This window comes from Diadema antillarum, unplaced genomic scaffold (assembly GCF_040938485.1).
Source record: "Diadema antillarum isolate AM-2024a unplaced genomic scaffold, OU_Dant_1.0 scf00000028, whole genome shotgun sequence".
In the NCBI taxonomy this organism is placed as follows: Eukaryota; Metazoa; Echinodermata; class Echinoidea; order Diadematoida; family Diadematidae; genus Diadema; species Diadema antillarum.
In genome coordinates this window covers 519963-546323 of record NW_027270917.1, presented here as the reverse complement: position 1 = coordinate 546323, position 26361 = coordinate 519963, and the positions used below count along the sequence as shown (strand labels likewise).

Here is a 26361-nt window from a genome sequence, read left to right as displayed (position 1 = left end):
TACAACTTGACAAGTTTGCCTTCTCTTTCATACAGTCCCCACTCCTTGCAGCTGAGATGTGTACATGGTTTGACAGAGACTGCCATTTTTACTTCTACCCTCACTCAGGTATAGTGACTGGCAGCCTTCTACCATCCCATCTGCAGGGCAGTAGGCGGCTGGCTCCCGCTAAACGACAGACACCCATCGCAACAAACCCCCGCGACAATGAACAGAGAAGCACAGTAGCAAGACGCACGCGAGCCTCCGGCTTTGAAGTCAATCAATAGACGGGGTTGTAACACGACTCGGCCGCGGGAGAAATCACGTTATCTCTCCTCAATCCTGTCCGCAAGTTTACGCAGCAGCTCCGAGAGGATTCTCCCTCCAAATTCCCTCCTTTTTTTTTTTTGACATCACCCAACTGGGTAATATCGGCACGTTTGCCATGCTCACGTCGCAAAGTGATGACTATCCCTAGGTATAGCGTATAACCCTCGCCAGGGGGTGGAAGCGATGAGGGTAACATCCATTGATGAAGTGATGGTCTACTAATTTAAATGATAAGCAACACATATAGATTTAGAAAGAGAGGAAGGGAGAGGAAAAGAGGGTGAGTTCCTGAGGTCAGAGGTGAATGTACTGTGGACAGAAAAGCAACAATGAACTCAATCACACGTCCCCTATCTTACAGGGGTCCTCTAATACCACCTGCTTCTCTTGTCAAACTAATCTATGCTTCCACAGTGTTTGATGGTATTGACTGATGCATTTCTTTTAGTGACCATCATCCTTCTATCTTCTAGTCCATCACAATGGATTTCAGAATTTGGTCAGCATCTCTCATGGCAAAAAACCAACAACAACAACAAACTCTAAAACAATTGAAACCTGTTTTGTGGTATTCACCTGAAATTTTCTGCCATGCACACATCTCGCCAAAATGCACCAGAATCTATGAAACACAGGATTCATTGACATACCCGTATTGGTCAGCTGATGGACATTTCTGACCACACTATGAAGTAGACAATGCCTAGCAGTGCTTTGTGTGGAGATGGGCCAAGGGGCATAGCAGTTACCACAATTGGATTAGATAGTCACTGACCAAGAAAGGAATATCATAAAAGGAGAACAGCATCTGAGTAAGGAGAGAAAGCATTAGTCAGCAGGAATACCTTCAAGTTTCCTTCAGCACAGAACCCACATTTGTATCGGTGTTGTGGGAAATTAGTAACCAACTGCTACAAAACACATATGACAGGGAACAATCTTTGTTGTAAATAGAAGCTGAAGGGCAATAACGGTACCTGCAATTTGGAAGGGGAGGGGGTTTCTAATGATATTACCCCCTCCAGCTTCCACTCCTCTAACGAGGTACGTCTTGCAATTGCCAGTGACAGACAGAACTTGCCAAAAAACAGCCAAATTATTACCAAATGATTGGCCAACTTCCTCCATACGATATTTAGTCTGTACTTTTGTACTCTTGTCGAGGAGGGGATTCTTTTTTTCTCCTCCTCTGTGGATGCAATGGGAGGATGAAGACCTTCTGTGTGCTAATACAAACTGGCAAGGAATTCTAGCTTTTAATATCGGATGTTGGTGATGTAATGGGATGCGAAGGATCAGCACAATCGGGCAAATAAAAATCCCAGTTTACCAGGGCTGGGAATTGAGACAGATTCCTTGCACTAAGCACTCTCGTCAGCTAAGTAATCGGAGGAGGATATCAGCAGGAGGGGATTGCCTGCTTTCTTTTTTCTTCCTGCCGTTGACTTCTCTTGTCCCTCTTTCTGGGAGGAAACAGTGGGGTGACCTTCCCCCAACCCCAATTCATACTTTCCTCTGACCAACACACCAACCTCAGCTATCTCGTTTCTATGACAACAAGGTTAGAAATCAGGCTCAGGCAAACACTGCTCTATATCTCTCTGCTATGTATATGCATAAGCACTAAGTAAAATGGTTTTGAAAACAGAAGTGCTTCTCTTGCATAATAATAACAGCACTCCCAGAATAGCCTGCTTTACGGACTCAAAGCACTCTACAGCTAAATTATCATAATGCAAGGCCAAACGAAAAAATGCTAATGAAGTTTTGATTGGATGCAAATACAAAGATATGGATCTGTGTTGCATGATGCAGTATAGAGTCACTGACATCCGCAGCTGGTACAAGCATCCATTAAGATATGATTTTATACGTTGGTGTTTCATAATATCATATGAACATAATCTAGAATATTCATTTCTCAAGACCAGGGGACAACCTAGATATGTAATTGAAGAAAAAAAACACAACAACAGCATATACACTTCACTTTCCTTTTTTTTTTCTCTAGCTTCAGCTGTCTCACAGAAAAGCTATTAGTGGATACGGAAATAAGTAGCACATTTCTGTTGCTATGTAGTACTATATATGGTCATGGAGGAGAAGTAACAAGCAGCTATGATTATTCCACTGGAAGGGGCAGGAAAATTACTAGACTGAAGTGATTTCTAATCTCCTTAAAAATGCACAAATGAACAGATTATCAAATACTGACTAAGGTTACATGTCCCTTTTAATTTCTGCTATATTGTTTCCGGGCAATGTCCAATTCAAAGTCTTATACAAGGATGGCTGATTAGCTATAGGAGATTCAAATCCACATTAAATGTAGTTGTCATCTCACACCGGAAATTTGTCAGGAAACATTGACGTCAGGAAACATTGACCTCACAAAGAAAACAATTTTTTGTTTTGATTCAAGACGAACAATCTTCTTGCTGTTTTTTACCAAGGATGAACTTTTGCCAGTTTGAACAAAATCCCCACAGCATTACAGAGTAATCTTTATTTGTACTGTTTGTAGACTGCATTCTGCTTTTGGGAAAAGAATGATAATTACTAAAGTGGCAACAATGAGAAAACAGCAACAATAATGAATACAACAACAATGATATCATTAATAATAATAATAGCGGTGGTAGTATTAGTAGTAGCAGTAATAACAATAATAATGATAATAATAATAATAATAATGATAAGAATAATAATAATAATGATAATAACTATGATAATAATAACAACAATAACAAAACTAGAATTAGTGGTAAGATAGCTATATCATAATATGAAATGGTATCAATTTTACTTTTTGATACCATTGGCATTCTATTGCACCTGAAAGCATCATCCCTATAAAAGCACAGGAATAGTATTGTAAAAATGGTTATATAACAATCAAGTCTTGCATTTGTAATCAAATTCTGCTTGGAATATATCAACATGACTGACATAGAAGTCAGAGTCTCATGCTACTTTCAGGTATGCATCTACGGACATGAAGGTTTTAAAGTTTCAAACACAAATTTACTTGATTTGTGCAGGCACCATATGTTGTTTGTGCCATATATCCTTCAATAACATGGGAAATATAAGGCAAGAAAACAAGACGGGCAAGCTAGAGGCAAGTATATTAGATGCAACTTCGAGCTGTTCTACAAGAGAAAAAACACAATGCAACTATAATTTGATTTCCAATTCTCTATCCTTGAGCATGCTTCATAATGGTTATGAGAAGTAATATCTACCATGCACCTTTAACTTGATTACAATTCAGAAGAAAGTGAGAGGACACATCTGAATATAACCAAGAAAAAAAAAAGAAGGGTCAAATAATGTAACGAGAGAAGCACAATGCAGGGATATGATATATTCGTGTATTAAGAATACAATGTCATGTTGGAAGTATTTGTCAGGTTATATTGGGAAGGAATACCAATGTAATGCAAGCACAATAAAATTTCGGGCAGGGAAATTGTCCAGTGAGACTGCAGGTGCAGGACAACTCCTACAGGTTACACATTAGCCAGGGATACCAGCTGTGGTATGTAGGGAGAATGGTGGTAGCCTATCGTAGTGTACTACATAACCTGTTGCATTTTGTCATCCCTGCACTGATAAGACAGACAAAAATCCCTTGCTCTTTCAAACTTTTGGGCTTCTAGCATCCACTTTATTCAACTTAAAATCAAAATTGCAGCTGTATGTACTACAAATGATAAAAGCATGGTCTATGAGAAATGTAAACATAGAAAGTTTCAGTATAAAGATGACAGATAGCAGACTGATAAATGAAGGAATGACAAACAAGTTTGTCAAATCCTACTTTCATAAGCTGGTTCCATCTCTTACCACCTGTAAACCTTGATGAGATTTTCAATAAGGAAGCATACCAGCTACCTGCTAATTGGCCACACGTTACATAATGCGGGTGGTGCTAGAGAAGAAAAATAACATTGATCTTCCAGCACAGCTTACCTTAGACAGAAAGTGATCAAAATCGTTATCAACTGCACAGAATCCTGCATCCATATCGACGGATATGGCCGAAGGACGCTGCACCCGGTTAAAAATCGCAATGTTCACGGTTGATTCAAACCTCAGTCGGTAAGGAGTAAGAAGAACAGTACAAAGAAGTCCAAGATGATGATCCCAAACCTGTTGTTTTTACACAGCAGATTTAAACATCCAGAATGAGAGGACCAGAACAAAGGATTCCATGAACTTTCTTCAATTCTATGAAAATCTGATAAACAAATAAGCCCCAGACTGGTAGAGGAAAATTATCCCAAGAAAGTGATGCGATCTCCAAACTTTGGAAGTAGGAGATGGGTGGAATCTAACTGGTGTCAGGAGGCCTCTGGCAGTCGGCGTAGTATCACCCTCAGGTAGTCAGGTAAGATAATGGGCTTCCGACAGACTCTTTGTAAAGATGACGTGTGGATGGGCTCTATAGCACACTGGTCCCTAGCGAGTCCGGCACTTGTTACCATAGCAGGCTGAAAGTCAGGCTAGTAGGTACAATACACGCACATGCACACGCGCCATCCATCGAAGAGAGAGGAGGAGAAAAAGCAGAGCATTGGCCCAAAGCCAAGCAGGGGCAGTTGATCTGTGTAAAAGCAGGGCTTTGAATAAAGGAAAAAGGTCCTGAGAACAGAGTGCGACATAAAACACACACAGACATACACACACACACACTTACTCACACAACAACATATACACACAGGCACACATGCATATTACTTGATACAGTGCAGAGGGGGTATTGCTAGTATACATAGTACATGCAACGCAAGACTGAACAAGAGAGTCGTTCGAAACAAAGCACTGCCACAACACGCGACAGGCCTTTTTTGCTTCTATTTTTCATTCCTCTAACCCCATCCCTGTTTTTTTCCCTTCTCTCTCTCTTTCTCTTGTCCTGTCTTGACAATCACAACACCACAAAACTGGCTGTCACTCACCCTTCCCTTAACAACACTGCAACACAAAAGAGAAAGAAAGAAGGGGATAGAAGCCCAGTTTGAGACTCCGCCCCTCACTCGCCAAGTCAGTCATGGTTGACTAATGTATGCATCTGCATCGTGAATGGCTACAGAGCTCTGTTTGTCATTCGTGCATAATGAGGTGGCGCACGAGCCTGGTGGAGGATACACGTGCCAGGAGACAAAGGTGGAGAAGGAATAATTGTTTGCCCACGTGCTGCTCAACAGAGAATGCCATTTATTGGAAGAAGTAATTGACCCAAGCAAAGCTCTTCCCACCACTGCTCACACTCCACCAACCAAACTTGGTCTCCGAACCCCAAAGTGTCCTGGATGGTCCCCAGTCACTCTCCCCCTCTGCTACCCTATGAACTACTTCTCCCACATTTTCTCAAACACATTTCAATTTTCCCCTGTTCTGTACCTCCCCATCTCCCCCCCCCCCCCTTCTCTGGTAGGATCCTCAATTTTTTTTTCTCCATTCATTTTGACAGTTTTATACTTCCCATGAAATAATCATGAACAGAATACGAGTTAACTCATTTTAACTCGGTTTAACAGAAACCCTTATTTCCTTTCTCAAATCAGATCATCTATGAATATTTATAAATTGAAGACTATTTTAAAAACCCATATCATAGCCTCAGTGTGATCATCCACAAGCTTATAGCAAAGAATTGTGTTAAACCTGTATGAAATCTAATCCCTTATTAAATCAAGCAATATTATCTATTTGTTCTTCAGACTACTCTCTCAACCTAAATCTGCCTGTTTCTAAATATCAACTGTTCTTAGTTGTATGCCTTGTTGGATTCTCAGTTGGATGAAGGAGGCCTCACATCCATGGTCTAACCCTCCTCACTTTTTATTTTACATAGTAATGAAGAATTTGTGTCACTGTGAAATAAGTAATATATATGTCTGCTTTGTATTTCTTTTTCTCTACTTTGTTTACATTAATCATCATCATCCCTCTCTTCTAAATGCTTTGATTCCTTTCAGTAGTTTTCATAGCCAGTATATCAACATCTATTCACGCTACAGGGTTCTATCATCATTAGTCACTTAAACTTATGATTCTCTACATACATTGTTGTGGCACAATCATGCTTTTCCCACTACAGGGTGAACTTTTCATCTTGTTATTTGTCTTTATCTGACAAAATGTCCATTCCTCTCTCAATCTCTTTCTTGATCGTATCCTTTAATCCTAATCCTATATTACTCTTTGCTTCCACTTTGTAGCAACTCTCCATACCCACTGCTCAAGAAACCTTCCCAGACACCAATCCAAAACTCACCTGATAATCTCCAGTAGTAACAGTAGTCAGTGTAGAGAGACGGTTCTGCACCAAGAGTGATGGAGGCAGGGACACTCCCTTGTCTTGCCCGAGACAGTGGCTGAACTACCAGTATGTTCTTGGTGGTGTTTTCCTTGTGAGTTGTGATCCTTTCAACTTATATCAATCTGGTCAAAGTCAGTGTCTCTCTGCTGTGACTGGATTCTACTGAACAAAAATAACAGATAACCATGGAAACACAACAGAGTACTTACCACAGATGATAAACATAACTGTATTTATGACACGATGATATAACAAAGAATTCTGCATGAACACAAATAGCAACAGTTACTATGCGCAAGTAAAATTCCTATAAGAGCACATCAGAAACTTGTACAATTTCAAGCAAAGTGCATTACTGCTGCATCATGTGTCTTTACAATGTTACAATATCAATGCCACAAAATCTTCTGAACTTGCACAAAAACTTACAGCTTGCTTTGACACACGTTTTTCACACATTTGACAGTGAAGTAGACAAGAGGTAATGTAAAACGGGAATAGTGAGACAGAGAGAGAGAGAGAGAGAGAGAGAGAGAGATTCACAGGGGGGGGGGGGGGTAGGGGAGTAATCTTATTCAACCTCTGCAAGAATAGGCTAATTGAAACAAACAAAAATATACATGTATGGTCCACAGAGACCATTAAAAATGGATATACTTTTTACCACATAAAAAACTATCAAGAATATTCACAAAATTGGGAATGCCTGGTAGTTAAGAAAGCTTTGGTCTTCAGTGTACTGTAATTAATATTTCTTTTTGGGGCGGGGGGTTCAGCCATTAGGAAATGGTATATCATATAGTGCTATCTATATGAAGAATGGTTTATATTGCAACATGAGAACACACTTTTATGAAAGATTAAAAGTCAATCACTTCAGTAACTTAGTAGATGATGTTAACTAAAATTATTCTCTTCTGGACGGATGAAGGAAAAACAATGCATTATGGGTATGAATAAGAAAGAGCATTTGAGATTGAAAACTAGATTGCAATCAAAGTAATACTATGAAATTTTGATGGAAATTATGATCAAATATTGTTATAATATATTTTAAATAAAAATCATTTACAGACAGTGCTGCTTTTTCAAAGCTTGCAAGAGTTTACCACATCTGATACAAACATGGAAATCCCCCAAAAAACAACTTTTAAGCATTCTTATATTCAGAGTCAAATGTGGGATGTTGATTTTAATCTTATTTACCATTTTATAAATGGAAAGTACAAAAATGTTTCACAACATTTACAAATGTTACTTAATGATAAAATTTGTTCAAATTATGAAATACTGTAAACGTGGAAATTTTCGCGGTACATTAATTTTCGCGGATTTCGCGCTATGTTCGGCTAGCGCGAATTCAAAAACGCGCGAATATATCTTCGCAATTTTCTATGCACATTTTGAACGGCCTGAATTGTGTGCGCTTCGTCGATGATACTGCTACGTAGTACAGACGTCTAGACATGTTTACGCATATAGCAGTATCATCGCACGCACCGCACGCACCGAGCCCATGGCCGATTGCTGTGCTACATCCCCGCGACTACAGTCATGACAGTACTAGTACTACAGTACATGACATATTGTATCGAGTAAAATACACATGTACTACCGGTACGCAGTTGAGCGCTTGTACTCGCACTCGCGCCGCTCGCTACGTTGCTTATCGTACGCTTGCATCGCTGGATGAAAACAGAGACTGTGTATTAACCCGCTGCGGAGCGCGAATTTAAGAACCCGCGAATATGTTTTCGAGTCGCTCAGCGCGAAAAAACTAATCGCGCGAAAATATTGACGTTTACAGTACTATCAAATATACAAAGCAAGCAATAATTTTGAATTAGAAGGATTTTTTATATTAAAATTCTGGAAAAAAATACACAGTTTAATTAGTGAGTGAACAAGCTATTCCTGGTAGGTAGATCAGAATATATCAACAAACTATACCATTAATAGACTTTATCATCACCAGAGTATAGTGCATACAACACACACTCTCTACAAAAATACAATACACAATCTCATTCAAACACACACTCTCATACAAACACATAGCACACCCTTAGACACATAAAGCACATATCACACATTCACATGACGAAGGCAGATATCTCACATCTAAATTCATCTCAAACTATTGTCCTTGAGTAGAGCTAAGAATGAGAAGCTAGAGGTTGGTAGCAAACTGAGAGATGAAGTAGAGAGGAGAGGACATTAAAAAAATAAAGGAAGCTTCCACCATGACCACCCTATTTATAATTTCATCCTTTGGCTTGGCTGCATTCTAAAGAACTCTAGCTGCTGCATCATTCCATGGAGTTCAGGAACAAAAGCTCTAGATATCACGATATCATGGTCAGAGGAATTCCCCCGTTCTTTACATTCTGGTCTTTCTCTGAAAGGCAGAGCTTTAAAAGCGATCTTTTGATACAGCTTGATTCAAAATAAAACATGAACAGCATCAAGACAAGAAATAGCACACTACTTGACAGAAAACCAAAGCATGCCAGATTCACGGTTGTTCATGCCCTAATACTTGATAGTGCATCCAGTAGACTTTGCAACAGTTCTTATTTGACTGTTAGTGAATAAAAAAATAAATTTTAAAAATGGGGAAACACAGAAAGACAGCAGGCACAACAGAACTACAAGAATGAACATTTAAGATAATATCAATGGCCAGAAATTATCATTGAAGCCCGTCAGACAAACCAGAACAATTTAGTCACTATAAAAACATATCTTTTTGAAATAGCAATGACAAACTGACGAAAAAATTGGAAGACAATCTGACTTAAAACCTCTTGCCTGTAAAACACTAAAGGGTTGTATTTACAAAAAAAAAGAAGAAAACCAATATTAAAATACTGCAAACACTTATCACCACAGCAAACATATAAAGAGACAAACTAACACATCTCTCATGCTAGAATACTGCAAGGTATAATATTTTGGAAACATAAACAGAGAAAGAAAGTGAGAGAGAGAGAGAGAGAGAGGAAACACAAAAACACAGCTATACTAATAATACATATGCCATCTGTTGCAATGTTTAACAGAAATTAGATTTATAATGATGTTCTTTGAAATTAATGCATAATGAAACAGTTCACATAGTGATACATGTATGCCACATGTTTTCATCAACGGAGTTGTAACAAAATATATAGCTTTTGAAATATTGAATAAAACTTTTTGAAAACAAGCATGCTTAAAATGAACAAAAAACAAACAAACAAAATGCAATGATATTGTGTGCATCATACATGAATACAAAATATTAGTATTAAAAGGCTTATCAAAAAAAAACATATGAAGAGACAAAACATGCTATAGATCACTTATACATTGATTAAAGAATAGAAGCAACTAGAGAAAGGAAATAAAGTCAACATATCTATACTACAATTTATGCTTCTAATCCAAATGCATCTAATTCAAACAATAATAATTTTGATATTTTCATCTCATCCCACTAAAACTGTTAATAAATCAAATTGCATATTACCAGAAAGACACAATTACGGAAAATTGAAGACAGCACATTGGTGCTAACATCTATTTGGTGGACATGATAACACTGAAATAATACTTTCAATAAAGCAACTATCATGTTTAATACATTGATAAGGGCAGAGGGTCACAGAGAACACATGGAAGTCATGGATCATGGGATTCAATTCAAATTTAATGGCCATTACTGATGACTGTTAGTTTAATTCTTCCGACATGTCAGAACAGAGGTACTGTCTGGTCACCCTTTTAAATGTATAGTTGACACCTATATATGCACTTGAGACACCCTTTGCCAAATCAGTTCCAAAGAATGAACAAAGTGTATCTAGTCACTATTCTTTTCATAAACTTCATCATCAACCACATCATTCCACAAGATTTGTGGTCAAGTGTTGATGGCATGCTAAGGCAATATTCTTGCAGTCTGCTTCATCTATCATCAAAATTATTTCTTTTTTCACCTCTATTGAAATGAATGCTGGCAGTTAGTAAAAAAAAAAAAACCACACAAAACAAAATGAAACACCTTAACCCATAACACATTAAGAACTAAAAGAAAAAGTCTTTAAAAGATAAAGAAATGCTTTATGTGCTGCTTAAGGCATTGGTACGTAGGGCATTAGTTTGGTCACACGTACGCATATGGGCAATGCAATGAAAGAATATGGGCCTAACAACTAACCACTCTGTTCATAATTAAACATTGAGATCTGTCTTCTTCTTTTTATCTCCTTTACCTTCACTTTCCCATCTATTTTATATTGCACATGATTGGGAAGGTGCAATGAGTTTTATGAGCCTTAATGCACCCCTGAGCTTAGAGGTAATTTTCTTTTATTGTGATCTACGAGTGATGGGAGGAGCCATGTTGGGGTGGAAGGTTGATGAGAAGGGGCTGATGAGGGCACTGAGGAGATGAAAATCAAATAAAAGCTCCAGGCTATCAGGAGGCACCAACATATTCAGCTTTTTGATAAACACAAAACATTCAAGCTTGAAAAAAAAAAGGTTTTAGATTTGCAAGTCCCCATGGTGAAGAAAATGAGTGAATAGAGTAGCAAAATGGTACAAACAAAAGAATTTGGCAACATTAAAAGGGATCGTACAGTTTTGGTTGAGACCTAATTTCATGTTTCTAACATTTTTTGGTGAGATAATGAGAAACCTCTTATGAAATATGAAAGAGCATGTAATTCTATGAGGAATTAAACGTTTATTTGATGAAAATTAGTTTTGAAATGGCTGAGATATCCAAAAAAGAGCGATTCTAATAAAGTGTGGGACCCAAACTTTATTACGATCACTTTGTTTTACTTTGTTTTTGGATGTTTCAGTCATTCCAAACCCGATTTTCATCAAATAAACTCTGAATTCCTCTTAAAATGGTATGCTCTGTACTATATCATAAGTGTTATCTTGGTATCTCGCAAAAAGTTAAAAGCCCAATTCTCATCTCTATCAATACTGTACCATCCCTTTAACAAAATGAATGAAATTTATCAAAATGATCACACATTCACATTCTATCATGCTACCACTTAATAGAATGAAAAGATGAAACATTCAGTGCTATAAACATCATAGTTCATCACCAAGTCAACATGGTCAGAAATTGTTACATCACAGAACAAGGCTTATCAAAAAAAAAAAAAGCAAAACAAACATAAGCACAATCATCTAAAGAGTCATTACTACACATTTGCTAATTCAACACAACAAAATATATCTTTGACAAAAGATTAAACAGTAAGTTATGTTTGGACAAATGCCACAGAATTAATAAAACTATATAACATAAAATAGCAGGCACTACACAAGATGAATACACACTAACATATGACAATTTAGACAAAACATCTATACTGCAGGCAATATGATGAGATGTTACACATCACTGCTCATAAATACAGTTACCATAGAGATACACTTAGTGAGAGCTGGAGAGAAAGAGAGAGAAAGACAATCCAAATCTGATTACCAACTTGATATGTTTTGCTCATTCTCCCCCCTCCCTCTCTCTTTCCTCATCCTGTTGCATTATGGAATTGCACTCTACACTGAAATTGATAAAAAGACCTACTATGTGTTCAACTCTTGGCTTGTTCAGCGATATCGAAAATCTGTGGCCTGACAGTGTTACTTAGTACCAAACAAGGAGCAATGGGACGTGTAGAGGTTGTTATTGTGGTGAGCAGAGAGAGACAAGGAGAGAGAGCTAAAGAAGCTGGCCATGTGTGGATAGCATTTTAGTGCTTGGTAGTAAAGGGTGAAGGAGAGAGAGGGAGAGAGGGAGGAAGGTAGAGGAGTGGTCTGTCAATTCCATGGGGGGTGGAAGCAAAGGTCAGAACAGCCGTGGGGGTTATTCTCCCTTCCACCACCTGTCTTGGCCTATTCACATGCAAATCGGAAACCCACAAAGGATACAATTAAACCAAGGCAAATAAGAATTAATGAATTGCTTTCTTTTCCACAAAATTTTATCATGAAGAGACATACACATTTGAAAACTCCCTTCACTTCTTTTTTTTTTCTTTCTTAACCTTGTCATGGACCAAACCATTTATGTGGAGGGATTTGGAACACGGAGGGATGAAGAGAATGGGTATTTTTGTCCTATTTCCTGTAATCCAATTTCATTGGCTCAGTTCAAAATTTAATTACTTTCAAAAAATAACACATGCAGGAACCAAGGTCGGGCATGTCTGCTTATTGGTTTACATCCTCCCATCTTCTCTCAAGAATGTCACAACTCCTAATAAATCAATTCAGTAATTCAGCAATTTTGCTGTTGATCATGAGCCTCAGATTAGTTGTGATATTATCATTTCCCAAGGTTGTGCCAGAACTGGAGTTGCTTCTCTTAAAAAATTGACAATTATGTCTGTTTTTCTTTTTCTTTTAAGCAAGCTGTAATCACAAGCATTTGAAAATATATGTGCACAGTTAAGCTCTGTCAGTTACTGATTAAATTATTATCTTTTTGCCATCAGACTTTTTCAGATATGTAAAAAAAAAAAAATAAGCATAATTTGTGGATATTGGAACCAAAGCTTTTATACACAATTTTGAAATCTTCAGTAATATCAACAGGCTCATTAAAGTTGGTGATTCAAATCTAATCATTTTGAATCACACACAGAAAAAAAAATATGAAAGGCATAAAAACTGCACATCAGAGCCAGAAATAATTACTAATAGATATAAAATGGAACAAAGACTGCAATCTAATTATCCCACAAATTACATCACTTGTTGAAACTGATAATTTTTTGTTTTCTTTCGAGTTGACAGTGAAAGAAAAAATATAAAGAGAAATATCTTCAATAGTATTTGCCTACAGTAGATATATTAATCAGCATGACAGCCAATGTTAATGTGAATTGATTCTTTTTTTTTTATCATATGTTAAGCTGTTCACTTCTGGAACATAGATATCTGTGAGTAAAGGCTTCTGTTATATTATTGCACAGATACTTAAAATCACACTTTATCTAACAGCAAGCAGCAATAATTTCTTTTCATTTATATGTGTACATGAAGTCACTCAAAAACTTTAATTTTCCTCAGTGTTCTTTGAATCTCTAAGTTCTTGAAAATTAGGCAGGTTCATCTTTTTTTTACATTATTTTCAAGAATTATTTAGTGATTGCAGAAGAAAATAAACATATTGAGCAATGATGTTCATTTGTGTTGTAAGAAGGTAAGCAGCATATCAATGCATGGCTTAGACATTCAAATATTCGACATTGACTTTATATTGCACAATGCATGATAGAGGTAGATTCATTATATGAAACAAATGTCTAAAATGACATGAGCACTCTACTCTGTGAGAGATTCTACACATTAAATTTTGATAAATCTGCATCAGTCAGATATTACATTTTTGAAGAGAGCTGAGTTATTTATGACAGTGTGTTCTTATAATGTAAATGCAGAATGTGCCTCTCTCATCTCAAAGGAGAATGTTCAGAGGGTTCAGACACACGCATGACAATGCTGATGGGAGAAACAGAGTTTTGATTGCAAAATGAAAAAAAAAAGGGGGGAGGGGAAAAGATGAACTATCAGCTTCTGCATCTCTATGCTGACAAAGTTTCTATGACTATTATATACGTTGACAACTGGTCAGTACAATTGTGACTGCCCAGCTCAAAACCCACAAAAAGTTGCAAATAAAGACTCTTTGTAATGGACCGTCATTTGGGTTGACCAACTCAAACATTTACATTTTATCTCTACCTGCTGTTAAAATTTGGTGGCTTACAACAAAGCTGAAATTGAGATATTAGTGCTTTTCTGGACCATATTTTTGCTTTCATTGATACTTCAGTAAGACATATTCAATATTAAAAAGACAACAGTTAATATTATAAATACATATAGTGATATGCTATTAATATCAGCACTGTGAATAAGCTTTAAAAGAATTTCAGTAGGTTACTCATCACAAAAAAAAAAATGGTCCTAAATTCACTGTTCTGCCTAAAAGACACAGCCTTACATGTTTTTACTAGAAACAAAGTTGATTATATAAGTGATACATTTTAGCAAATTCAAAAACAAACACCTGCTTGGATGTCCAATGCTAATTCTAGCTCTCTTTGTATTTAAGAAGTCAAACTTCACTGCATAAGAATCTGATGTCATGGTAATAAATGCATTATTGAATAGTATCTCTGTGAGAGATACATTGTAACCCATGATATGATCTGTTAATCTTATAAAACAAACACTAACTTTTAGTAAGTTACCTATATCCAGTGTACTGCTACGAGGGTTATAGATCACCTCTACAGCACAAGCACAGGTCCACATAATGTTACACCTCTTGTGACAATGTGACATGCAAGAAAAACTAAGGATCATTCAATTGGACAGGCTCATCTCCTGGGTCAATACCATTAGGTGTGCAAACATGGGGAGGATTACTGTCTTATTGACAGAGGGACAAGGAAACAATAGGATCAGATTATCACTGCCATTGTGGTCATACAAGAGAAGAGTTTGTGTGTGTGTGTGTGTGTGTGTGTGTGTGTTTTCTACTTCTTTTTCTTTCACTTCTTCTACCACATCAGTATTCACACACAAGAGTTATTAGGTTTTGTATCGTGGTGCAGAATTCAATTCTATTTGCCACCATTTACACATGCCATGCAGGGTAAATTATTGGAGAGTTTAAAAAAAAAGAAAAAAGCTGACATGAAAAAAAAAATAATTTGGCTGTAAATGAAACCTTTTATTCTCTAGACTGCCTCCATGATATTTATTCATGATAAATGCTAATGCATGAAAGTGAACCGAGAGCTGAAATATCAGAGCTATATCACAGTATGAAATGATGGCTTGAAGCTGCATCAAATACTGCATACGCTATAGATTTAGCAAGTCTTATTTTTCGCGAATGGTTAAATTTGCAATTGTGGAGCACAACATCGAACAGAGAAATGAATGCATGCATGTCACATTCATGTTGGGATCAGAGTTAATATTTTCATATTTTGAAATTTGCAAATGGCACCTGACTTGCAAAATTAGCAAAAATAAAAACCTCGCAAAATATTCAGCATATACAGTATCAAACAAATATGAATGTACAACATAAATGTGCTGAATATGCCCTGTATTACACATAATTAAGGACAACATCATACCCTTCCAGTAGATTCCATTATCATAAATAATGGCTAATGAAATTGGGTATATTATTGTACATTTGGCTAAAAGTCAGTCATCAGTATCATACAATACAGTCAGGACACTGAAGATTCATCATATCCTATACAAGAATTCTTGAATCTATATTACAGTGTAAATTTGGCAAAATAAGTTTGATAAGACAAGATTTCTGTGATTAGTCTACCAAATGTTTTTGCTTCATACCGAGGTAGATGTGGTACTGTAAAAGTGAAATTCTTTGCGTTTTTTGCAGGACATGAATCTACGGTGAAAAAAAGGAAAACAAAGAAAAATTTTGCTTGTTGTATATTGTCATATTACCTAATATTTTGATTCTGCAGAATTAAAAATATGCGAAATTTATCTCCTCTCACTAAAATTACTCATCCGAAAATGTCCTCTTTTACATTAAATCAGTTTCCTGGCACAATCAATGTGCGAAGTGCATCTAGCCATACCTATGGACACACATGCATCAATGCCCTTCTTCCATCAAACTTTCATATCTCATTCTTTGACATAGTAGAGAAAGATTTCTTTTTTTACAATTAAATATAATGCGAATATCAAGTGAACATAGACCATACAGACAATCACTTTAATCTAATTGAAACCTGATCACAATATCACTTTATCATCAGATTCTAACTGTGTATATATCATCACTGCCACAGCACATATTTAATTTGCATTAAGCAAGTACCCCCCCCCCATGTAATAAATTAATGTATTCATCATATATGCCTGTAAAATTTGTGTATTATGCATATGTGCAGTACTGACTCTCAATGTGTTAGAGTACAGTAGTGTATCATAACTTTAAGCCCAGGTGTAGTGCATCTTTAACAACAGGTGCGGTTCATAGTGAATGTTTGATGAAGAGACACAGCCATAAAACTGCAGAGAGAAAGAGAGATGCCAAACTTGTGACAAGGCAAGCCAGAGAATTAGTAATGTGACCCATTATTTGCTTACTTAGGGTATATATCGCAGGTTTCCATGGTAACAGTTATTCCTTGAATCTGTGCTAGGAGCTAGCCTTAGTTACAATAAAGATATCACTGGTTTATGAAGTCATAAAAAGTGCCAAGGAAATGGTGAATGAGTAGTGGATAAGGACACTAAATGTGCTCTTGGGATTCTTTACCCAGCAGTATGTTCTCATCTCCCAACTCTTCTTCTCTCAGACCCAGTACATCCTTCTCCTCACTGATCTTTCTCATCAAGTCAATTACTGTGTTTTTCATCTTACTTATAGTTTTCTAGCAAGGAGTTGCAGGTTTAATTTGACTTAATTTGATCAGTTTGTGCAATTAATAAATCAGGTTTCATATACAAATATCAAAATAAACAGTGGTTCAAGAATTCACAAATTTGATCAAGCAAAAAACTTGGTGAAGAATAATTTGCAAATATAAAGCAAAAACATTAATATTCTAGGGAAAATACAGAAACAGAAAGATTCCTTTTCTTCTCCCTCCCATTAGAAATGCTGATTTTGCTACTGCGACGGGCCAAAAGTCCTCAGACCAAATAGGGCAATTGCAGGCAGATCTGTTAAATAATATTCAACCTAACAAGGCACTTGAATACACAAACTTTGCTATTAAAAGAAGTTTTAGATCCAGAGGATGGATTTTGCCTTGGGCTTCTTTATTCAGCTGAATAAAGACTCACAACATGAACACACACGATTCTAAATCTTAATTCATCATTGCATGATGCGAGAAAAAAGATTTTGTAAATTTCTAAGATGGGTCATGATTTATAAATGACTCAAAGCATCATTAGCTACACTAGTTTACCTTACAGCCTTTGGCTTATTTGAAGTAAAAATGTGGATACATCAGACATACCCACATAATACACAGAGGATCATGGGTAATACAAATTCACAAAACTTGTGCAGGAACTACGTAGGGTTATAAAAGTGCAACTACAGTAGCATAGCAGACTATTATAGCAGATTATTATAATTGAAAACAAACTGGCAATTCATAGAAAAGCAGATGAAATTTGAAGAAATAATCATAATTTTGCCCTGAATCATGAAAATTTCATCCTAATGCAACAAGACATCAGACCAATGAAAGTATAGGAATTGTAGTCAAATTTCACAGACAAGCAATGGTATTTTCAGAAAGAAAATTTCTGGACATATAAGCTTTGTAAGATCACAATATGTTACAATTCATTTGGAAGATATTTTGAGACTACAAACTACACTGTACTGCATAATATTTATCCCCCCCCCAAAAAAAAAAAGAAAAAAAAAGATGTGGAATTTATGAAATAAATGAAAACTGCGAGTTATATCCATGAGAGAATACCATAATCAAAGATGCAATGTTGTCAGGACAAGAAGATGAAAAGCTTCTTGACCATGAATAACATGAAAATTAATATATTTGCATTTCCATCTTTCCTTCATATTGATCAAAATATGAGACAACAAAGGAAGCTCAAGTGAAGTACAGTGTAATCAGGTTTGATATATCTAGCACACCACTTACACATTACCACTGCAATAAATCAATTCATCTCACATCAACTGAATGCAGATTTTTCTTGTCATCAATGCCAAGAACATCAGTACAATTTTTGATGCTGCTTCTTCTAATATCAAAAGCAAATGCTTTTATCATTTACAAATGTCTCCTGAAAGCATCATAAACCTCTTCCAAGTCATGTCCTATATTCCCTAGAATGAAGTATGCCAATTTTGGCTGGCATACGGGATAAGCAGATAACATATTCACATTGTTATTTTCTTAAGAATCCTGACATCTCACATAAAATGCTACAAAAACATGACCCAGTTCTGAATATCTAAAAAAAAAGAAATGCACTGTTGTAACAATGCAGGTGCTGAGGAACAAGATGGATATGAAAGGTTGGGGAACATCTTGAGAGCTTTCAACCTTTGTGTAATATATACAAAACAGTCTACACATCAAAGATCAACTGAACGTTGAAATGTCCCGGGGGAATGGTTTACATTTTCGTTTTATCTTGCTTGAATGATAAAAGGAAAGGGCAACATAGTAATTTCTGACAAAATTACAAGTGGGTTAATTTGGAGGACGATTCTTTGTCATCATACTTGCCCTATTCAGGCACCCTGAGTCAACAGAACCATTTTTTGATTGACAGATTCTGGCCAATGGATCCATTATTTACATTTGAAAGAAATCAGCTCATAATAGAGACTTCTTCTTCCCTCTGGCCTGTCTATTGACACTGTGATGCAGAGAACAGCCTTGGGCAGGTTTTTCAGAATCAAGTGTCAGAACAAGAGAAAGTCAGCCCAGCAGGGACAGAATGAAGCAGAAATACTGACTGCTTCAAGAAATTTACATTCCGGTGACAAATAATGAATTAGATCTATTGCATGAAGAGCTCACAGGTAGAGTAAAATGCATCTCATTTGGGTGTTGAAAGTGAGGAAATTTAGGTGGAAGTAAAAACCAATGATGAAAACATTCAAAGTTAAAAACAGCGAGGCCGGTATCTGAAATTATTCAATGTCAACAATGCTGATTTATGAATGAATGTAAAAAGAATTCCATATCAGAAAAAAAGCTTACAAATTAAACTGTCATCATCTAGCAATGGAAACCCAAAATTTTAAAAGTTACATCCATTTTGATGGAAAATGGCTTCACTCACACCCTCTGGGACATTCATCTTGTTAAATCAGAATCCAACATTGAATTAAATGCTTATCATGGCATTCTCTGCGGATTATCACAATGGGTGGTGTGGTTAATGACTTGAACAGGTAACATTAAGCATAATATTAGGCTGCTTATAACAAGTAAGGTATTCATCCATCTTCAAGCAAGATATTTCTCATATCATGTTGCTTTCAAAATGGGAAAAACACACATGCGCTTTTTTTGGGCCAATGGGCAAAGAATATAACACTTTTGAAAATAAAAAGACGAAAGCAAGAAAGTGCTCTCTGTCTATCACTATGGATTTCAGTAACACAAGACAGGCATTGTAAAAATGAAGGAAACATAAGAAAAGGCTAGATAATTTTCTCTTTTTGGTGTAAATAGGGCAGAGAAGATAGATGGGAAATGGGAGGGAGAATCAGGCCGTTTGAATGGCGCGGGTTTGTTTAGCAGTGGAAGAGACGTGACCACGGAGGTGGTAACGATGCGAAGAGATCGATGTGGGATAGATTGAATTCATCACGCCCTGACAATGATTGATCTGTATGGTGATATACCAGAAACCCAGTCACCTTAAGGCTGTGTTTACACTGCATTCTTGGCAGCATGATACATGATGAAACTTTGTTACCTACTGGCTGTGTTTACACTCCACTACATGGATGGGTACACTTTCCAGCATGCCACCTCTACACTACACGATCTGTGGCAATGTAACAAAAATCAAGTCACAAAGAACATGGTGTGTTTACACAGCAATATCTGAACCATGATAACCCGCTCTCTTATTACCCATTGGACGCTATGGTTACATTCAATCATCAATACCACTGACAGCAAGTGAAGTGTGGACTGCAATTACATTGTACCAAGTTTTCTATTGGGTTGCCAGTGAGAACGCTCTGGTGGTAATACACAGTGTTTCATTCATCCCTATATGAATCTGAGAAATTGCCCTAGATCGGAGAAGTATGCTTCCTCTTCAATTTCTTTGCCCCCCCTTTTTTTAACGATTCTGAATTCAATATTCTACTAAATCCTTTCAAATCAACGACATCCTTGAACATATTGCACCGACAAACATGTAACCATGATAAGGTAGGTCTAACACCAGTGCCGCATAAGGTAATCAAGTTTAGTAAGCCTGTGCTGTATCTGTAATGATGTGGTTAATGTTTGCAAATGGCAAATAATAAGTGCACAACAGGAAATAAAATAATACCACAAAGTTCAACAATGCTCAACATGAAGAAATACCTAGGATTTAATATACACATCAATGTAATATCTGCTTGAACTGAACTAGTTTTGAGTGATATCACCTATTTATTGTGGTATGGATACCATGTACAGTTTAAATAAATATTATAGTTTAAATCAATGCTTAAAACTCACCTATCCTATCAATCATATCTTTTCTGTCATATTATATATATGACAATATTATACATTCTGTCTTTTAATTTGATTTCTTTGTCCCATATTAATGTGCTTAGAAAAGCTGAAATAAGAATAATAAGAAATAATAATAATAATAAGTGATATTTGTTATCATTAATATTGTTCTGAACATGAACCCAACAGCTCAGCTTTGTTTAGCAGGTGTTAGTTAATAAGGTTCTTCACTGGTATGCTGTGATCAAGATGTTATATAGCACCAAAAAAGATGAATAAAACCTATCTACTTCCGAGAGCATTTACTTGATGCTCCTGTCACTGCATCCCAGCATGATGTGATTTTATATACTTGAGAAAGTTGAAATGAGTGCTAGTGACTCATCATACCATCGTTAAATCACAAATCCTATACCAACATTATGTCTGTTTACAGAGAAGTCATAGTTCACACAGTCTTGTTTTTGTGGTTCAATGCACTGTCAGACTCGAAGCAAAATGAGTGCATTAGTTCAGTGAGAGTTCCTTGACCTTTTAGAATTTATGTATGATACAGCACAGAAGTCATTTGTGAAGAGGAAAAGCATGCAACCTACCTTTATAACAATATAGCAGTTTATGTAGTGATAATTCAAACTTTTATTTTACTTGAATAATCTCAATCACACAGCAAGACATAAGGAATAGATAACTGGACCAAGAAAAATATGAATTATTATTTATTTTAATCTGAATACATCCCGAAATATCAAATATGAGAGCACATATAAAACATTCTAAGTGCTATAGAGATAGATGTTATCCTTTTAATCCTTATCTTACAACTAGATGGAAAAGACACATCATAGCTCTTCTATGATTTTATGTGTTTCTCAGGAAAAAAAAATATTACTGGCAAAAGTGAACATCTTTACCAGGAAGGATGTCTTATGTCTGCTTACTGTGAAGATGAACAAAATTTGTTAACATATCATACATTTCAATTTGTCTAATATGTATGTAGTGCTGTTCATTAAAATATTGTAGTCACTTAAGACAACCTCAATCTACAGACAAAGGAAGTGCCTATTTGTTTGTTTGTTTGTTTTTTGACAGGTGCAAAGCTTTGAGAGGCTCTTTATTCTGCCTTCAGTGCAGTATAAGCCTGTAATTTGTGCAAACAACATCAAGACTCTCACAAAAGTTCATTAATTACTAACATACAGCCTGATAATCAGTGCCCCCGTCAATTTTACTAACACAAAAGATGATGTGAATCATAAAAATGCTTGTAGGAATGGCCCAATTACATGCATTGTGTTCGCTAACCTGCCAAAAACCACAAGTTTAAATCTTAATGTTATGCCTCATGCATTCTTTGCATAACATCAGTTGCAGTCATTTGTAAGTGTGTGTGTGTGTGTGTGTGTGTGTGTGTGTGTGTGTGTGTGAGTGTGCGTGTGTGTGTAGTGTGTGTGTAGTGTGTGCTGTAAGCAGTGGTGTGGACGAACAGAAGCTCTACTTTTCCACTGGAAATTCTTTAGTATTGAGTTGTTCTGTTGTTGTTGTTTTTTTAACAGACTGGCATCATTATCACCATGGGGGGGGGGGGGGGGGGAGGGGGGGCATCTTGACACTGCAGACCTGATTGTGAAGATCAATTCCAGGCTGCAAGGAGCTGATGTAATTAAATGCCACCTAACACATCACTGAATGCAACATCACTGAGGCCTTTTAATGAGCTCATATGATAAAATGCCTGTGGCTTCCTACGTCAAAGTCAAGCAAAGAACTCTCCTGGATTAGCTCTCTTATATGATCTCTTCTGACAGGCATCAGCTGCTGGCAAACATACTTTTTGACAATTGCAGGACTCAATTTGCATTGGAGTCTAGGCAAAGAACACACCACTATCTAATCAGACAAAGACATCATGATGCAAATAGAAAGTGACTGTTTGTTTTTCTCTAATATCACAGTCATGCACTAATGATTTCCAGGATAGAAAGAGATGAGGAGAAGTACTAATATGATTTTTTTTTTTCAACTCAGACCAGAGAGGAACAGAGGATTTTGTTTGTTTGTTTGTTTTCAATAGGCTAAGGGTTGTGCAGCTACCAACATGAGGTACATTGTAGCTCAGTACTAAAAGAGGATATATCAACATCTAGATTAGATCTAGTGTGACTTCCACACACTGTTACTTGCCTTCTCATTCCCTTCCAGTATTACATGCTAAGAGTATATTATACAGTCAAACCTGCCTTAGCGGCCACCTGTCTATAGCAGCCACCTGTCTATAGCGGCCACTGAAAAGCCCTGTTAAAGACCCTGTGTATAGCGGCCACCTGTCTAACGCGGCCAGCGGCCACAAATTTTGTTTCCCGCGGTAGATTTTAACCTGTGTATAGCGGCCAAAAACCCGAAGGACCCGTAGCCGAGCCTATAATTCAGCGTGTTTTTCTGCTTTGTAGCCATGCCAGTCATTCCTGGGCAACGTTCAGTGATTGCCACCGCTGCATTCATCACTCATTCAGTCATAATAATGCACTAGTGTTGAGCTTTTTCACGACTGTACACATGGTACTGCGCAACAATTTAATAAACACCGGCATTGTTCGATGCATGAAACACACGTGTGCATACGTACACACAGCATACACACATACATGTTATGTAAGTACTTATAGATGTATAAACGATGATACATGTACATGTAGGCAATGCACACAAAGTTGGATTACCTGTCTATAGCGGCCACCTGTCTATAACGGCCACTTTTTTCGTCTCCCTTGGGTGGCCGCTATAGACAGGTTTGACTGTACTCTTGATATTTGTTCTATAGCATACCATGTTCAATGGGTGAGTTAAATCGAGTATAATATGGATGTCACTATGCCTTGAAATTCTATCAGTGTGTAAATAGTTATTTGTAGTCAAACACGATCAATACGGTACATTTATTACAAAATAAAAATAAAAATATAGATTCACTTTAATGTCTACAGAATGAACATTTTTCAAATAATAAAAAGCTGACACTTTCTACCAATTTTCCAAAACTGTGGTTAGTAGAAGTCTTAACTCTTCTATTGTTCACAGGAATTCTTTTGAATATGTATGTAAATGCATTTCCTATCATCATGGACTAAAAACCTACCAGCAGCAAAATTCAATTCATATGTTAACCATGAATGTGATGGCAAATCAGTAAGACTGGTAATAGTTGTTAATTTGTGCAGCTTTTTATCCCATGCTCTGTTGAGCACATCTTGCCTATGATGGAACATGGATACACACATTGGTAATTGCATTTCTAAGATCTGTTCCTCCTTCTTCCTCTTTCTCTTGCTCTAGTCCCAAGTATACTTTGGCAGGTGCCTATGGGAAATGTGTGTTATAACAAATTCAGCTCATTCTCAACGGGTTAGCGTCACCTTATCACTCAATGTCTCAATATCTTGAAAAAAAAAGAATCGGTGTGCCATGCCTTGTGTAATGCAAAGACAGAACGGAAGAAAATGAAGAACATAAATAGACCCATGAAAAGGAGAAAAAAATCAAGTGGATTACCGGTACTAGCACCTTGTTACAGCTCCAAGCAATACCCTTTAACGTGTTTTCATTTTCACACTCAACAACAGCTCATGATAACAAAAAATATGGCCTAACGTTGTCAGTCTACATGCTTTTATGCATCTGTGTATGTCTGTGTTAAAATGTGTGTGTGTGTGTGTGTGTGTGTGTGTGTGTGTGTGTGTGTGTGCTAAGGTGGGTGTCCTGATAAAATATCTCCGATTTCAGGCAGTATTTTGAAAGACGTAACCATATTATGGGTATCAAGTTCTGCTTGACAATAAACAGGGAGAGGCAAGGAGTCTTTATGAGTCCATCACTCACCACCTTTCGATACAAGCAATTTGAAAATGCCAACCATATGTGTGTGGGTACAGAAAACATGGCTGAAGAATTCTGCCTGCTGACATTTCTGATTCTTTCTTTTATCTATCCTCTGCAGTCTGGATCCATTACCTTCCTTTCATCATACCTCCTGTCTCCAACCCTTTGTTCCTATTCTCTTCCATAATACTCTTTTTCCTTCCCTGCAGATTAAAGAGAATGGACACTATAGCTTCAGGATTTGTTTATCTTCAGTGTATTTCCATCTTTTATTTTTCAGCAAAGGATTTTATTTTATTCATTTCACACACACAAACAAAAGAAAAATCTCCATGAAATGTAAAATGTTGGAAATAAATGGCAAAAAATTTAGAAGGATTTAATTTGCTCATATAATTATAATAAAATTATTTTGGACAGCACTTCTGGGAAAAAAACTTCAGAACTGCTTCCCCCCCCCCCCCCTAAACTATCTTCATAAGTGAGGTGATGTAACTCTTTATGGTACAAGGACTTCTGCTGTTTTCTTCCCCTATGTTATCCAAAACTGCCATATTCTAATACCCACAACAAGCTTTCATGTGAGACACTTGTTCCGTGTTCACACACAAATTGGAAGCCTTTAATCCAACTGTCAAACCACTCACTAGGAGAGTTTGCGTTAACCGCACCCGAAACCTCAACTACCACCATTTCTCGGTTGCAGTGGCTGAAATCTCATCTTGGACCAGAATGTGGGTCATGAGGTCAGGTTGATATGAAAGTCAATGTTTGTTCCAGCATCTGATAAAGCATCAACCCCAGCACATTGGGATAGCTCTGCTGAATTAAGTGCCACTTTGTGAATAAAACAACAGTGATTGCACCATTTTATTGCCATACAGTAATGAAACACAGGCATGGAATTGACTCATAAGTGTTTGAGATGGACCAATATATTTCCCTTTCCCTGCAAAACAACAATAAGCCGCATAGAAATATCACTTACCCAGATTGCTACCTGCATAATTGATATGTATAGCTTCACAAAATTACTGCCAACTCACAAACTTCCATCCTAAAGAGGTTGGAATAGGTCAATAACTACATCTTATCTCAGAAAAAAACATATCCAGTTGTTTTAATTATCTATTGGAAAACATTTAGTATTGATTTATTTCTGTAACGGTGTTCAAGACTCCGGCCTTTTGACAATCACACCATGTATTACACTGTCAGGTGTTGAGAACTTCCCTATTAAGGAGTTTGAAATGCAATTGATAGAAGGTTTGAAGTCATGCTGAAGACAAACTTTGGGAACTTGTTATCTTTTTAATTGGAAATGTCTGGTGATATGGAGTCACTGGTGGGTCATTGCTGACACAGAAGGATATCCAACGAAAGCATGAATTCATCTGTTTTGATTTCTGTCATAATCTTTTCGGATTTGCACGAAAGCAAAAAAAAGTGTACTTTTGATGTTGCTTTTGCATAGATTATGTCCTGGTCTCTATTTCAATTTCTTTAGCTGTGTGTGGGTATTTTGTGATTGGGCCCTGGGCATCTTACTTGGTGGAGTATTCAATG

The 26361-nt window shown here is 36.8% G+C and overlaps 1 protein-coding gene across 3 annotated transcripts in view; it reads right to left on the bottom strand.

Moving 5' to 3' along the window:
• LOC139736466 (TOX high mobility group box family member 4-like) overlaps positions 1-26361 on the bottom strand; it is a 165357-nt gene that overhangs the window by 87093 nt on the left and 51903 nt on the right. The window contains exon 3 of one of the 3 annotated variants that reach the window (XM_071647228.1): positions 6599-6805. Coding sequence is in view for 1 of the 3 variants with exons in the window: in XM_071647220.1 (XP_071503321.1) it covers positions 4288-4341 (54 nt within the window). In the remaining 2 variants the exon portion in view is untranslated. Of the gene's footprint in view, positions 1-4287; positions 4822-6598; positions 6806-26361 lie in introns of those variants that run through there. The other 2 variants (XM_071647234.1, XM_071647220.1) reach the window with 2 other exon arrangements.